Source organism: Eurytemora carolleeae, unplaced genomic scaffold (genome assembly GCF_000591075.1).
Source record: "Eurytemora carolleeae unplaced genomic scaffold, Eaff_2.0 scaffold690, whole genome shotgun sequence".
Taxonomy (NCBI): Eukaryota; Metazoa; Arthropoda; class Copepoda; order Calanoida; family Temoridae; genus Eurytemora; species Eurytemora carolleeae.
In genome coordinates, this window is record NW_019396587.1 from 15,104 (window position 1) to 31,589 (window position 16,486).

The 16,486-nt window shown below is 32.5% G+C and overlaps 1 protein-coding gene and 1 long non-coding RNA gene across 2 annotated transcripts in view; both read right to left on the reverse strand.

Annotated features, from left to right (window-relative positions):
* LOC111705952 (uncharacterized) overlaps window positions 1-4,279 on the reverse strand; it is a 6,898-nt gene extending 2,619 nt beyond the window's left edge. The window contains exons 1-2 of the long non-coding RNA XR_002766109.1: window positions 4,168-4,279; window positions 2,597-2,722 (exon numbers count right to left, since the gene is read on the reverse strand). This is a non-coding gene — a long non-coding RNA (uncharacterized LOC111705952). The remainder of the gene's footprint in view (window positions 1-2,596; window positions 2,723-4,167) is intronic.
* A 3,947-nt stretch (window positions 4,280-8,226) lies between these two features.
* Window positions 8,227-15,843, reverse strand: LOC111705953 (uncharacterized). The gene is made up of 3 exons (XM_023478666.1): window positions 15,756-15,843; window positions 10,026-10,132; window positions 8,227-8,418 (listed from the first exon to the last, which is right to left on the reverse strand). The coding sequence occupies exons 1-3, from the start codon at window positions 15,841-15,843 to the stop codon at window positions 8,242-8,244; spliced, it is 372 nt and encodes a 123-aa protein (XP_023334434.1). The 3' UTR covers window positions 8,227-8,241.
* Between the last annotated feature and the right edge of the window lie 643 nt (window positions 15,844-16,486).

The following is a 16,486-nucleotide window of genomic DNA, read 5'->3' on the forward strand; positions in this document are numbered from 1 at the left end:
CAAAAGAAGTTAGGTTTTATAGGAGGGCATGCAATCATAATACTTATTTTGGTTCACTTAATAAAGTTTTTGCACAGTAATTTTCTCTTTCTCGAGAAGGTTTAAGTCTTTTTAGAGTATATTTTGTCCCTGGCTTTAGAACCTCTAAAAATAAATTCAAAGAATTGTAAAATTTAATTTTTTGAAAAATTATTTACCCTGTAGATTAAGATAGCACAAGGGAGGCAGAGACCGATTAGAAAAAGCAACATGTTTGTTAGATGAAAACTTTAAAGGATTTCTGATAAAACTTGTGTTGACAAATATTACAAAAGTTTCTTTTTCTTTTTGCCTAAGATAACACATGTTTCTTCTTTCTGCAGGAATACAGAATTCCATTATTGAAAGACTTGTCCCACCCCAGCCCTTAATCTTCCCTCTACCTTTAGTATCATTGGCCTGTACTAAGCTTGAAGACATACTACTCCTCCTCCTACCTTTAGTATCATTGGCCTGTACTAAACTTGAAGACATACAACTCCTCCCCCTACCTTTAGTATCATTGGCCTGTACTAAACTTGAAGACATACTATTCCTCCCCCTACCTTTAATATCATTGGCCTGAACTAAGCTTGAAGTCTTGCTACTCCTCCCCCTACCTTTAGTATCATTGGCCTGAACTAAGCTTGAAGTCTTGCTACTTCTCCCCCTACCTTTAGTATCATTGGCCTGCACAAAGCTTGAAGACTTACTACTCATCCCCCTCTACCTTTCGTATCATTGGCCTGAACTAAGCTTAAAGTCTTGCTACTCCTCCCTCTACCATTAGTATCATTGGCCTGCACTAATCTTGAAGACATACTAATCCTCTCCCTACCTTTAATATCATTGGCCTGAACCAATCTTGAAGACTTGCTACTATCTCCCTCTACCTTTATATCATTGGCCTGCATTAGACTTGAAGGCTTGCTACTCCCTTTCTCTACCCTTAGTATCATTGGTCTGTTCTAAGCTTGAAGACTTGCTACTCCCTCCTCTACCTTTAGTATCATTGACCTGTATTATGCTTGAAGACTTGGTACTCCCCCTCTACCTTTAGTATCATTGGTCTGTATTAAGCTTGAAGACTTGCTACTCCCCCGTCTACCTTTAGTATCATTGGTTTGTATTATGATTGAAGACTTGGTACTCCCCCGTATACCTTTAGTATCATTGGTCTGTATTATGATTGAAGACTTGGTACTCCCCCTCTACCTTTATATCATTGGCCTGCATTTGACTTGAAGACTTGCTACTCGCTCCCTCTACCCTTAGTATCATTGGCCTGCACTGTATTAGTCCAGGTACAATCCATCCGCCAACAAAGTCAAAAATGACACAACCAACCTGGCTCTAAATGATACACAGGGACACAAGCATAGCTATCTATCCAACAAGCTATTACTCGGCTCTAAATGCCACAAATGGACACAAGCGTAGCTTTCTATCAAACAAGCTATTACTCAGGCATTAAATGCCACACAGGGACACAAGCATAGCTTTCTATCAAACAACCTATTAGCTATCGAACAAGCCCTTAATCGATCCTTAATCTATCTGAGTTAAATTTATTACAGGCCTGCATTCAACTTAAGGACTTGCCCCTCCTTCTTCCTTCTTTCTTTAGTATACACTCAGGTTTAAAAGTAGACTAAGTCAGCCCTATTTGAAAGGTAGTTTCTCAGGCTAGAAAGTAGACTAAGTATTGAATAAAGTAAAAAATGGATTCTGTTGCCTGTCCTGATCCTGATCCTAAAGATATTGACATACTCAAATAAGGCCATTTTTCAACATACATGGAAAATAGAAGAATTCAGAATTTTACTTTTAAAATATTTCAAACATATTTTGAAAACTGAGTATACATTTTCTGTTTCTAAAAACAGTTTAGTAAAAAAACAGAAGTGCAAATAATGTATGTTCATTAAACTTTGCTGGCATGGAATTTTCCAATATGTTAAATAAATATAAAATAATTTTTTTTTTAGAAATTTGTTTAAACAAACAAATTATAGAAGAATAGAAAATTTAAAAATCATATTTTCAACGATTGTAGATGACTTTTTGCTTTCAGGAAGTTATTTAAAACTTATTTTTAACAGGTTTTAACCAGTATGCATGAGACCATAACGCAGGTTTTCAAAAAAGAAAAGAAGAAAATAATCATGGATTAATAAACTGGTTACTTAATGGAACCTCCAATTCTCAGGTTAGAACAAACAAATACCTAAAGATTTTTCTTTCCGTTATTTAAACTAACCATTAACAAACCAAAAAGTCTGAATATGCTCAGACCTAACCATGAGGCATGAAAATTACAAATAGAAATCCCATTGAACATAACAATAAACTGGAATTTATGAGCAAATGGGACCCCGTTCAAAACAGATCCATACCCTATGCATTTAATTTCTATTTTCTTATTTTGATAATCTGTTTTACTTCAGATACCTTTATAATTTTTAGAAATATTTGCAAAGTTAATGCATTATATTTTCTTGGAAAGCTTATTAATTATTTACTCTCTTCCAACTTCCTCCTCTTCCTCTAACAAACTTTTCTAAGATTCAATACTTACCATCCGACACGTAAACTACAATAACGCTGGGGCGAGCAGTATCTGTTGTGCACGTGTAGTTGCCGCTATCAGTTCTCTGCACTCCTGCTATAACCAGCCGACTACTCGTCTTCTTATTATTCTCACCTGAACAGCACATTATAAATCAATTAATCATATTTCTAAATAAATATTAAACTACATACAAGGGGGATCAACCAGATTGGAAGTTATTAACATCAGGGACCATGTTAGTGATACAACGCTGAACTGGCTAACAAGTGAAGTATTTGAGTTGTGTCAGAGCAGTTCAGCTACTTCTCGCAATTAATAAATCCTCAGTATTTAAATATTGTAATAATTAAAGGTGCCTTTGCTTCTGCTTTTGCTTCTGTGTTTATTGCAGATAAAAAAGAAGATTATTTTTGTATTTTTTTATAACAATAATGTTTTAAGAAGTATGGGCTAACATATTCAACTGCCCACCTTTTATACACTCTTACTTTCAATGTTCATGACATCACCATAAGATCTGTTACATTTATGTATTTTTTTCTTTCTTTGAATGTTAACTGTGAATTTTTTTACAAATTTTCTGATTACCTACTCAGTTCCTCAATAAAATAATGATCAATAAACCAATGTGTGATTTGATATCTATATATTCTTTATCGTAGAATAATAGATTATAGATTTATATAGAATATAATACCTTTTTAAAAAAATACATTTTTACCTAAAAAACAAAATGTAAATATGTTGCAAAATATTAGAATTCAAGGAAATGACAAAAGAAGTTAGGTTTTATAGACTGTGCAATGCAATATGCTTACTCTACATTGCATATTTCAAAGAATATTTTATAGTTGTAACAATAAAAGAAAAAGTTGGGGTTTTTGTGTCAAAAGCTTTTAAATTCAGCCCCCCCCCCCCCAACACAAATTTACAAAAAAAACTACAATACGCAGGAAAGCCATGTATGTATATTTTGTTAAGGCCTTCATTGCCGTAAAGTCAGCTTTAATGTTTATTCTGTGTTCTATATAAACCATGGTTGAGTAATTCCTCCCACTTTGGGGACAATCACAATCCATTATTATTATTTGAATCGGATCTGGATTCAAATAAAGATAATGATCCAAATAAGTTGTGTTCTATTTTTATTGTCAAAGTCATAATTTGGTACATTTGCGGCCCTAGCTCATGTTGCAACTTACATATGCAAAACATCACCATTAAGGAGATATTTCCTCGTTCACGTCAAAAAAAGACAGATTTTGTTTGTTTATTATAACTGTTATACTGTACTGTGTGAATGCATACACGTTGTGTTGGCGTATTACAATTACAAAAAGTATAAAAGGTAGCCCTATGCATGAAGTATAGAAAATGTGTAAAATGTATAAAAGGTAGAGCCCTATGCATGAAGTATAGAAAATGTGTAAAAAGTATAAAAGGTAGCCCTATGCATGAAGTATAGAAAATGTGTAAAATGTTGGGTATGTAAAAGAATAGAAAAAGGAGAAAATAAAGAAAAGAGTAGAACATGAATAAAATTTAGGTCAATAGAAAAGTAAAAGAAGAATTTCTACCTTGATCAAAGGAGACTCTAGTTCTCGCCGTGTCATAGTTGATTATTCTCTCATTGTGGAACCAGTATACATACTGCGGGGGCTCCAGGGTCTACAATACAACAGATTAGTTTCTTGTCATAGCATAGTTCCCTTATCATGGCACCAACATACTGTGTGGGCTCAAGGGCCTACAATAAAACAGATAAGTTTCTTGTCATAGCATAGTTCCCGTATCATGGAACCAACATACTGTGTGGGCTCCAGGGTCTACAATACAACAGATATGTGTCTGTTGAGCTAGTTAAATTTTACTTTGCCCACGTCCAGCCCTAATTATCGCCTGATAACAATGAAACCGACTTGTATTGTAATGTGTCTGGTTTAGGTTAGTTGAGAAAGTGGTGTAATATAAGGGGCACTTGACAGTTACGAGAACAGACTAAACTAAGCTAAACCACACTTGACTCTTAAAAGGCATGAGGGTTTCATGAACCCATAATTATTTTTTGCGGTAGAAATATTCACAAGGATGGGGGGGGGGGTGCAAAAGATGCCCTTCCTCCCCCTCGACTGTTCTAATCTAAAGAACTCCTTACTCCATAATATCAGCGTTGTAATAGTAAACAGTAGACATGTGGACTATTGAGTTTAAATGTGCAACCTCTTGGCACCATTTGGCTAAAAGAGCATTCTTGAACCATATTAATGAGTTACGGGAAGATGTTTAACTATGAAGAGATGGTGCAACCACGTATCTTTAGCTACTTTTACATAGTGAATAAGCAAAAAAATTTCAATTATTGTATTTATATTTATTAAGCCTGCATTGCTGTTTATAAGAAAAATGCATTTATAGAAATCTTGTTTTTATTTATAGAAATTTGATTCCATAGTTCTTAGATTTAAAATTCAATCTTTAGAATAACAGAGGGTAGACATGAACATCAATCCTTAGAATAACAGAGGGTAGACATGAACATCAATCCTTAGAATAACAGAGGGTAGACATGAACATCAAACACAGCATAAAATGAACTTTTTCCTCATGTTAATGGAATCCTTATCAATCCTGGCATAGTTTTTGGAATTTTTTAAAAAATTCAAGGCTTTTAGGCTTTAAATTCCTATAAACAAATCCCAATCTTCAAATAACTATATCTCTACAAACAAATGATGTAAACCTTAATTTAGATTATTTGATATAACGAAAGTCATAGTTTGAAATGTCTCAGGTCTACGACATTGAGTTGTAAAGATATAAGAATTTAAAAATCAGAGTTTGAGGCAAAAACTCAATTTCTTTGTTAAAATTATAAAAAGAATTTGTATTGATTTTATTGGCTTGTCAGTTTTTATCCTATAAACGTCAACAACGACTAAAAGTTTATAGCCAATCAAAATAAAAAATCTTGATAAAATTTTTTTTTAATCTACCAAATGCAAAAGCAGGAAAGTGTTGTTTACTATTAATGTATGCAGCGTCTTCACTTTGATCCATTTAAAAAAAAAGTTTGATAATTACATTTTGCAGAAGGAAACTAATAGCATTTTTGTTAATCAGTTAGTTCTTGCATAGTGCAATAAAAACAAAAATCAAAAGTTATGAGGAGCTTTATTCAAAGCTCACTAACTTCAAATGTATAAAGAATGAATTAAAAATATTAATGCCCTCCAACTCTACTTCTAATATTTTGGTAAATTCTGCAATTCTTTTTCTTTATTTGGTGAGTTCTTACACTCAACTTATTGTCAGAGTTTGACAACTACTTGACTTTTTATTATGTATGAAGGCGTATAATGAAAAAACCACTCTCCGCTAAACTCTACTATTTCTTCGGTCAGTGTACTGCAGATCAGTACTGCAGTACTGCATATTAGTACTGCAGTACTGCAGATCAGTACTGCAGTACAGTACTGCAGTACAGTACTGCAGTACTGCAGATCACTGCAGTACTCCCCGAAGATTCACCGATTTACAAGGGTACCCTTATAAGCATTGTTTAGTCAAAAATGCTTGAGGTACACATGGTTAATTCTGTAAAATGCAGAAACACTGGGAGGAAATTATGAAGATTAAACAGTTTCAAGTTTAATGGGTACCGCTGTGTACATTTGTAAATCGGACATTCCTTCCTTTAATTAAGTCACATGAAAATTTAACGTCAGTCCCTTTAATAATTTCCCTGATAGTACTGTAATCGTGCGAAAATAATGATTTTTGTGAAAGAACTTTGTAAATGATATAAAGGGGAAACATATACCCCTTTTCGTTTAGTTTATTCATCCCTAGTGTGTAAGGTTATTTATAGAACCCCGCTAAGCTTGGGGCCCAAGCGTCCCTAGGTTTCCATGAGCTGGGTTTCCCGAAGTTCGGGTTCAAAGAACTGCAGCGGAAAGATCAAGAGAGGAACCTAGGGGAGTTGGTGGAGAAGGAACGCTCACGAGCGGAGGAGGAGGTGATCGTAGTGACCATGATGATGGACAGCGATATATTGATTTAACCGTTTGATATCCATCTATTTCCTTTTATTTAATAAAATATTCGTTTTGTGCTTAATTACGTTATATTTATTAGTTTTGTGAATAAGATTGGTAAAATGCAAATTTAAATAAAACATTGATTTCATTTCAACTCTTACATTACAGAATGATTGATATAACCATATTTCTTTTGATGTTAATTTTAGTTTTACATAGAAACAGATATCAATCTTATATCGGTAATTCCAGATTTTAAAAAATGGAATACTTTGTCTATTTCAAATAGAGGGAACAATCCCTTTGATGAGAATATTTCTCCAGAAAACCAAAGTTTTATAGATTTGATTAGAATGAAACTTTGACAACAGCAATGTTTTGATAGCTTAGCAAAAATATGGACGCTCTGGGATTCTCATTGTTATGAATTAATTCATTTATTCTAAAAACAGTTTTAATTCTCATGAGAAAACAAGATGCAGTAAAGTAAAACTGTACAGTGTACATTGTAGAATGTACATAGAAAGTTTGAAGTTTAAATGCAAACAAACTAAATGAAGAATACACAGAAGATGGTTTAGCACAAAGCAGGATTGTGCTCAGGTAATTAGGGATTGGCACGTGCAAACTTTTTAAAATCCATTTATTAATAGATTAATAAATAGTCGTCTATTTTCTAACATGATGATGATGATGATGATGATGATCGATGATGATGATGACGATGATGAGGATGATGATGATGATGATGATGATGATGACGATGATGATGATGATGATGATGATGATGATAATGATGATGACTACTCTACTCTACTCTACTCTACTCTACTCTATGATACCATATCTTCTCCGATCTGAGAAAACACATTCAATTTCCGGGAAAACAACTTTTTCTGGACTGGGTCGACATCAAAATGTTACAAGCAACATGAAATGACCATTTATACATATACCTGTATTCGTTTTCCATTATAAAAGGAGATCACAGATGGAGGTAAGATTTCAACAAAAAGGTGTAAACCAAAAAGATTACTTTATGTGGTTCAATTTACAGCAATCAAATCAATGAAAAAAGATCTCATTAAATGTTTAGAGTTTAGTAAATTACTTTAAATGTTTGGATAAAGAATATAGATTATACGTTCAGAAAGGATTTTGTTGGAAATAATTTTGAATGAAAATTCGCAGAATTCTTTAAACACTATAAACCCGCATTTTCTAATCCCTAGTTCCTGCAAGATGTATAATTTTAGAATGTTTCTACGGCTTTTAAATAAAAATTAAAGGTCAAAACTTTTGTACTTTTAATCCATGTTTTCACAGATTAAACACAAAAGTTTCCATCGTGGATCAAACATTGTGCTCCGGTTCATTTCAAGTACCATGCCGACTTTCAAGCCACAAGAGCAATCTGTACAGTACACACACAGACTATAAAAGACAGCACACCAAATGAATCATCCCCTTCTAGTAAAGTAAATTCTCATAAACAAGTTTCTACCTCAGACTTAACTCTACTTGAAACTAAGAAAACTATTTACATTTTATAACAACATAAAATACATAAAACATTGATCAAATGTCGTCTTCCAATTCCACACTTGTATGGGTTCAACTGTATTCTACCTGACAAACATAAACTCCTTCATCTCGTTTTGTAATAAATTTGATGGCCAGGGTCCAATCACTTGTTTGTGGTTGATGAATCACGTGGAACCTTTCATCGTTGGTAAACGTACTCTGATCAGTAGTCAGGATATGCCAATCCCTTAGTCTTATCCAGGACACCTGGAAATTAAAGGGAATGTAGGCAACAATTGACTTTCCATGCAAAGATGTCAATGAACGAGTAGCAAAGGTGCCCTTAAAAGGTCAAAAGCTTGATGAATTATTATCAGTGTTTATAATTTTGAAAACTGATTATTTTCAAGTGTGGGTTTACTGCATGAAGACCATTGATAAAAAAACATAAATAAATGCTTTTTCAAGCTAAATAGCCGATTTTATATAACACATTATTATTTTGACTAAGGTTTCAAGAGGACCGTTATGAATCGGGAATTTTCTTCTTTTTATATGGCGAGTTAAACTTAAAATTACGAATAAAGTCCCTTTAACTGTGATTAAAGAAACAGATTACTCGCATCAAACTCTGTTTCTATTCTCTATAATATTTTAGGTTAATGATACCTTTGATTTATATAATATTGACTGTTTGATCTAGTTTGATCTAGTATGATCTAGTATGATCTAGTACATGATCTAGTATATGATCTAGTATATGATCTAGTACATGATCTAGTACATGATCTAGTACATGATCTAGTATATGATCTAAGTTTTGAATATCCAAATCAGAATAAAAAAATATTAAATTTCTATTTCAATTGTTCAAGGAATCAGGTTTGAAATCTATTATTGTTTTTGTTAAATAAAGAAAGTAATACTTTCTTTCATAAATTGTTTAATTCAACTCATTGCCGTCTTTGGTTGTATTTACGGTCATTCATTGGACACAGATTTTCAGTTACAACGGGGGATACTTGAAAATGATTTTGCAGTAAAGATATAATTTCCATCACTTTGTGCAGAAAAACAGCAGGATTACTAAAGATATAATTTCTATGACTTTGTGCAGTAAAACAGCAGAATTATTGCAATAGGGGATAAAAACTGAGGGTAGATTTGTTAGCGATCAAAATTGTCTTATACGGAGTAACAAAAATGCAGGATGTCGAAAAGCTCAAATTCAGATTTTAACCATGCTTAATAAGCATAACTATCAACCACAAATTCCGATTTTCTAATTCTTCTATCTTTGCAACTCAAACTTTCGATATTTTAAACTCTGAATTTCGTTAGAACAAATAATCTAAAATTGAATTATCAAAGGTATGCACAATCAGGTTTCAAAGACATAGGGATGAGAAAAAATTTGAGTTTGTGACAGGGACTCAATTCAATTGTCGTTGTGCTTATTGCATTGATGCATGTCATATACAGGGTGTCCCACGAAATGACAGTTGGTCAATAGTTCCATGATTTTTAAGTTGTTTGATACTAAAGAGAATACAAAATAGTATATGACAGTCGTATTACAGTAAAGCTGATTTCAAAGTAAAATACATTTTAGTAAAAGACTTTTTAACTAAATAAACTTCACAACAAGTCTTCAATATCTAATACATTATATGGAAGAAGACGTTTAAAACTATTCACCAACCGTCATGTTTCGTGGGACACCCTGTATATTGATAAACGTGACTTGTATCTGGAACTGGTGATAAGGCGACAAATAAATATAATAATAATAAAGTGATAGTTTTAACTTTTTAAGATAAAAAATAGGTTTAAATGAATAATTATATATTCTGTTTATATTTAGATTGACTCACCGGGTTTTTGTTTTCATTGTTTCTAATCTTACAGCTGAGGATAGCTGTTGAACCGATGTGAGCTGTAAGGTTGGTTGTCTCACTTCCTTCAAATATAGGCATAGAACCTGAAATAAATTAGCCACAAAAACGCTGTTAAATTTCATTTGTTTAAAGCTTAAGGTTTGCAAGCTGTTTTTTATTTTTATATTTTTTCATATTTTTCTTAAATTTTGGACAAAGATTAATTTGCATTTTTTTAGGTATTCATGTAACATCAGCTGTTTTGAGTTGACACTGTACGCAAGAGTTTTACAGCAATTTAAAAACTATTTGAGAGATAGACAGAAAATGTTCTCTGTCCTTAATAATCAGTCTAAGGTTTATATAAGGCAAGGTTATAATGCAAGGACAGTTTATTGCAGTTTGCGTATACTCTGCGTCCATATTGAAACCAGTTCTCTCTGGGCTGAATTTGTAAACAAGAATTGATGCATCTGTGTTCATTTACTATGCGAGGTGAATAAAAGCATTGAATTTTGAAAATTTTGATAATTCATATAATAGTTTCCTTCGACCAGAATATTTCATTGATTTTTCATGTGAAAGATGGGTGCCATGTCAGGCTATGACATCTGTCTTGTGCTTACATTACCGTCCAGAGACAGTACACTACAGTACAAAAGATGCGTACACCTCTGAAATAACTTTCCTTGCATTATAACCTTGATATAGGGTACCGTTGTAAATCGGGCAGTGTCCTCTTCACATGGAGGGTCACTTGAAATTAAGCTTGCAGTCCCTTTAATGGGCAAATTTTAATTTTAAGATTAAAAAAAATACTATTTTAATATTAAATTATTAAATTATTATATTATTAAACTATTAAATTATTAAATTATTAAATTATTAAATTATTAAATAATTAAATTATTAAATTCTGCCAATTTTCTGCCTTCCCCATCCCTACTGCAGAGAAACCAATTTAATATAAAAATAAAAGCATATCTCCGTCAACCTTGATCATTCAAAAGTCTACCATTGTAAATCGGACATGGCACTATATTAATGGAAGGTTACTTTTAATTAAGTCTACAGACGTACCTTTAAAATGATAAAAAATAGAAAGAAAAATTCAAATAAATTTTAAACATGACATAGAGTATTTTTAAAAAAATCTAAACTGCATTTAGAAAATTATTCAAATATCATCTTTGTTGATTTTAGGCATTGAGATGTTGTATTTCAGTTTCCTTCACAATTTTGTCTGACAAAACAAAAATACTTTAAAAGTTAATTTAATAGTAGAAAAACAAATAAAACAAACTGTTTTCACAAATGTACTCTAGTTTAGTGTGGAATTGTTAAATTTATTTTCATTACTTCCATTATTTTTATCTTAATGTTTAATTTTTCCTATTTTAAAAATGAAAGTAATTTGATATTAGTGTGTCCCATTATTATTAGAAAAATTTCTAATAAAGAATCATTTCAATGAAAAAGAGGCCTGTTTATATGGTATTTCATCTGGTTTTATTTTAAACTAATTTAATTTAATTGTTGTCGTCTTTGAATTGTCATGTTTATGTGTACTCTTTCCAAGGTACTAATACAAGGAAAGTTAATTGTGGATGCGTATACTCTGCGTACATATTGAAACCAGTTCTCTCTGGGAGGAATTTGTAAACAAGAATAGATGCATCAGTGTTCGTTTAGTATCCGAGGAGGTTAGAAGCATTGAATTTTGATAATTTTGATAATTCACATAATAGTTTCCTATGACCAGAATATTTCATTGATTTGTCATGTGAAAGATGGATCCCATTTCAGGCTGTGACATCCGTCTTGTGTTTACATTACCGCCCAGAGACAGTACACTGCAGTACAAAAGATGCGTACACCTCTAAAATAACTTTCCTTTCATTATAACCTTGACCCTCTCTATAAAATATTTTTACTTCAGGTCATAGTTTTAGATATCAAAGGTCTACGGCATTAGGTTGCAAAAATGTTGGGATTAGAAAATCAGATTTTATGGCAAAGACTCAATTCCTTTATCATTGCGGTTATAATGGGATGGAATCCAGTGTATCATAATTTAATCTTTGTTTTGAGATATTTTAACCCTACTATATACAAAGCAAACAAGTCATATTTTTTTAACATAAACTTTAATTTTCTTTCCCATTTCCTTATGCACGATCCATATATTTGTATTAAAGGGACTGTAAGCGTAATCTTACGTGACTCTCTATGCAAAGATGAATGCCCGATTTACAACGGTACCCTTGAAAGCTTTATCTGATGAAGTACGAATTAGATATTCATGTTTTTGTTATTTAAACAATTTACTTTCATTTGCGTTTCTTCGCGAAAGTGACTTGCGCATTTCTTGCTTGCATGTTACGCGACGTTTTCGTCACGTTCTGTACTCCCTCGCCCCTGAGTTCCCTGTGATCAATAATGTGGAACCTGGTGTCGTTTTTATAGAGTTAAAAGTGTTTTTAATGATATTGTTTTTAGATTTTAAGGGTACCGTTGTGAATCGGGAATTTCGATCTTTGCATGAAGGGTCACTTGAAATTACGCTTACAGTCCTTTTATTACAATAAAATTGAAATTATTGTATAGAAATGTCGTTTCTTTATGAAGCATTGGTTTGACCCAATATAAATTGCAGGTTTTATTATCAAGAAATAAAACCCAGAAGAAGATATGAATTCAGCAATAAAGTTGAACTAAAGGCTCCCCAGGGCAAATAAGACTGGATTCAGGTATATATATGCAGTTATGCTTTTTATTACAACATATTCACGTTTTTGAGAAAATGACCATTGTATTAAATAATACAAACCTAAATTGGTGTTACAATATACCGGATACCGGATATAAGATTAAGGTATCGTAACATAAAATTTTTAAGTTTTCAGGTTGTAAAGAAATATTATAAAATTAGAACTTGAGACTCTGAATAACCCTGAGCTAGATAGAAGCCCAAAGGGGTTATGCGTAGTCGGTGTGGAACAGGCTCTGTCTTGTAATTCTGCACAGAGAGAGCCTGTTCTACGCCGACTACACATAACTCCTTTGGGCTTCTGCCTTAGGGTTATTGTGAACGAAAGACACACAAATCTTGAAAATACGACATTTAGTGTCCTATCTGTTATTTTAACTGATTTATGGATAACACGGTTTAAGCCCGTCCATTGGATATCGAGTGGTATCTATGGTGGTATCCTTAAGTCGTAAATTAAACAATGCCATTATTTCACATGTGAAATTAATTCTGCAGCTATAGTTGAAAATCCAATAATCCTTTATTCTGCAGCTATAGTTTAGACATCAACAATCCAATAATCCTTTATTCTGCAGCTATAGTTTAGACATCAACAATCCAATAATCCTTTATTCTGCAGCTATAGTTTAGACATCAACAATCCAATAATCCTTTATTCTGCAGCTATAGTTTAGACATCAACAATCCAATAATCCTTTATTCTGCAGCTATAGTTTAGACATCAACATGAAAATCCAATAATCCTTTCGTGAACTCTATTTTAGCCTTTTCAGCCTTTTTTTCAGTTTTGACGAAACTGTTTGAAAAAAGTTAACAATCCCTTTAGCTTTCATTTAAATAATACTTTGAAACGGTTTCCCTGACAATTCCATTTCATTTTATTTTTCCGTTCCAATAATTTTGATTAATTTAGATTCAAATCTATTTTCATTTTGCACATTTGTGGGGCAAAATATACTTTTTATCAAATATGAAAATAGGAATAAGATTTTGATATATCTTTACAATTTGAATTAACTTTTTAATAAATAGCTTGAACTTTGTCTTTAAATATGCGAATTAGTTATTTTATCCAGGAAAATTAATATTACATAAAACTTAAAACTTAAACCTAGAATTTATTGTTCGAAATATCAAAGATCTAAAAAATCAGTTTGCAAAGGTATGGACTAAAAAATTAGATGATAGGTATTTTCCCAAAACATTTTTTCCAAGGGCAAATTCCCAAGTTATAATTTCTCAAGTGGCAATTTCCCAAGCGGTGCCTTTCCTAAGGGTGGGTTTGGCCGTCTGAGGTGCCGCAGCCAGCACTGGGGACCGAGCGCTGCTACGAGATTGGGCTAGGGGGCCGAGTGCTGCGGCTAGAACAGTGTAGGGACCCGAACGCTGTGGTTAAAACGGAGTTGGGAAGTTGCCACTTCGAAAATAACCCTGGGCAGTTGCTGCTTTAGAAAATGCCTTTGGGAAAATACCTAACATCGAAAATTAGAGTTTGAGGCTAGTAATCAGTTTTCTCCTGACAAGATTCTTCTTAAGATTATCTTGAAACTGAATTCAAAATAAGTAATACAAAAACATTCATTCTAGAAGTGTAAAGCCACAAAAGCTCAATAAATCACAAAATAAAGGGAAAAGCTTCTCTGCTCTATATTTCTTTAATATAGATTGATGATTGTAGACTTGATTGAATATTAATATTGTTTTTATTATATAGATATCGGCAAGAATTCTTTTTCATAAAATCTTCTGAAATTTCTGAGTTATATGAAATGACTGTTAGGCTGTTTTCTTTCTTAAAACTTTTCCCGCTTAGAGATTAATAAAATTGAAATTAATTTAAATGTCGCATTGTATGTATAGCTAGAATAAACAGAGATGGGAAAACTGGTTTAGAATGTAGATAATATACACTTTTAAAATCCAGAAAATTTTTTTGTTTTACTCTTAGCTAACATACAGCATGCTTATTATATACTAAACTATACTTGGAAACCCAGCTTTGCTAGGAAACTAAACTTCCTCTATACAAGTAAATCCGTACTTTAAGAGACTGTAATCGTAATTTTTAGTTCCATTCAAAGATTGCAAGGCCCCATTTTAACCCTTCAAAGCTCTTTCGGATTGATTATAAATTATATATCATATATTTATAATTTTTCAACTGTGAGTCCTCTTGAAAAGTGGCTTGCGCGTTTATACTTTATAAATACATAGAGAAATGAACAAAATTAAACAATTTTTAAGAAAAACGACAAAATCTACAGATTTCCCCAATCAAAATTTGAGAATATTGGTCAACTGGTTTATGATTTTTGATCTGACAAACACCCAAACACGTATTAATAAAGATATAAACTACTGGGTAGAAATCAGGCACGTAACTCTGTTATATAAATTTCGTTCGTTCATCGTTCTTGAACGACACATTTCGTTTTTTTTCAATTGTTCAAAAAATTTGTTTCTGTTGTTCTCAAACTATCGTTCATTTTCATCTATTTCGTTCGTTTTCTCACTGAACGTTATTTCAGTAAAATCGTTGGTAATCGTTGGTTTAGTAAAATAGTTTGTTGAATAAAATTGTTCGTTTTATAAAAATGCTTTTCCAAAAGTTTGTTAGAAAACACGTTCATTCAGTAAAAACTATTTTTTCTTTAAATATTTTGTTCGTTCAGTAAAAAAACGATATTTTTTTCAAGTTTGTTAGAACGATTTTAAATTGTTCGTTTTTATAGCTTTTTAAGAAACGATTGTTCTCAACAATTTTGCTCGTTCAAAAACGATGCCCATCTCTACCCTAAGCCCCTATATGTTCACCTGTCCATCTCTACCCTAAGCCCTTATATGTTCACCTGCCCATCTCTACCCTAAGCTCCTATATGTTCACCTGCCCATCTCTACCCTGAGCCCCTATATGTTCACCTGTCCATCTCTACCCTAAGCCCGTTTATTATCACCTGCTTGATTGGTTTGCCCCGGTTTTATCATAGAGCAGGAGTAAATGAGGAGCAAGAACAGTTCATACAGGACACGATCAGTTTTCATTATTCTGAAATTATATAGTTTGTATCTTTTCATACTCTCTGGTTTTCATAGTCAAACTAGAATAAATTGGACGTAAGATTGAAATTTAATAGGTTTTCAATTAGGACTCCCCTTATTGAAGAGCTATGGAGAAGAACAAAATTGTTTTGAATTTCTAATATGTCATTAGCTTAATTTTTAAAACTGTAAACGAGGTCACAAAGCTGTACCATACATGGCGCATACGTTTGACCTTCTCTTAGCTTCTCTAGCTATAATTCTAAAATTATGTAATCGGATACTTTCTGTTTATTCATCCTCTTTGATGGTTTATATACAATCTACATTAATATAATCTCTATCTCTATCTATCCTCTGTGGTCTACATAAAGATATGTTAATTCAAAACATAAACTTTTTCCCCCTGTTAAAGTTAAAGACCACCCCCAGTTCCTTTTAAATGTTCGAGACATTAAACACGAAAAGCTGATTCATATTTCTAAACATCGACAAAATATAACTTTTAACAGCCTTTTCAAACCAGCTAGTTGTTTTCTATGTTATAACCTTTGGTATTTCAATCTTATTGCAATTTCAATAGCAAGCATTTGGAAATTGGAGTTCCTTTGAAAGTATCTTGGACACCCTGAATTTCTGGGTTTGC

Coding starts and splice junctions, on each gene's coding strand:
- LOC111705953 (XM_023478666.1), bottom strand. CDS start 15,843: ATGAAAACTGATCGTGTCCTGTATGAACTGTTCTTGCTCCTCATTTAC. Junction 10,133..15,755: donor GGGGCAAACCAATCAAGCAG/GTGATAATAAAC, acceptor AATTTATTTCAG/GTTCTATGCCTATATTTGAA. Junction 8,419..10,025: donor ACAATGAAAACAAAAACCCG/GTGAGTCAATCT, acceptor TTTAATTTCCAG/GTGTCCTGGATAAGACTAAG.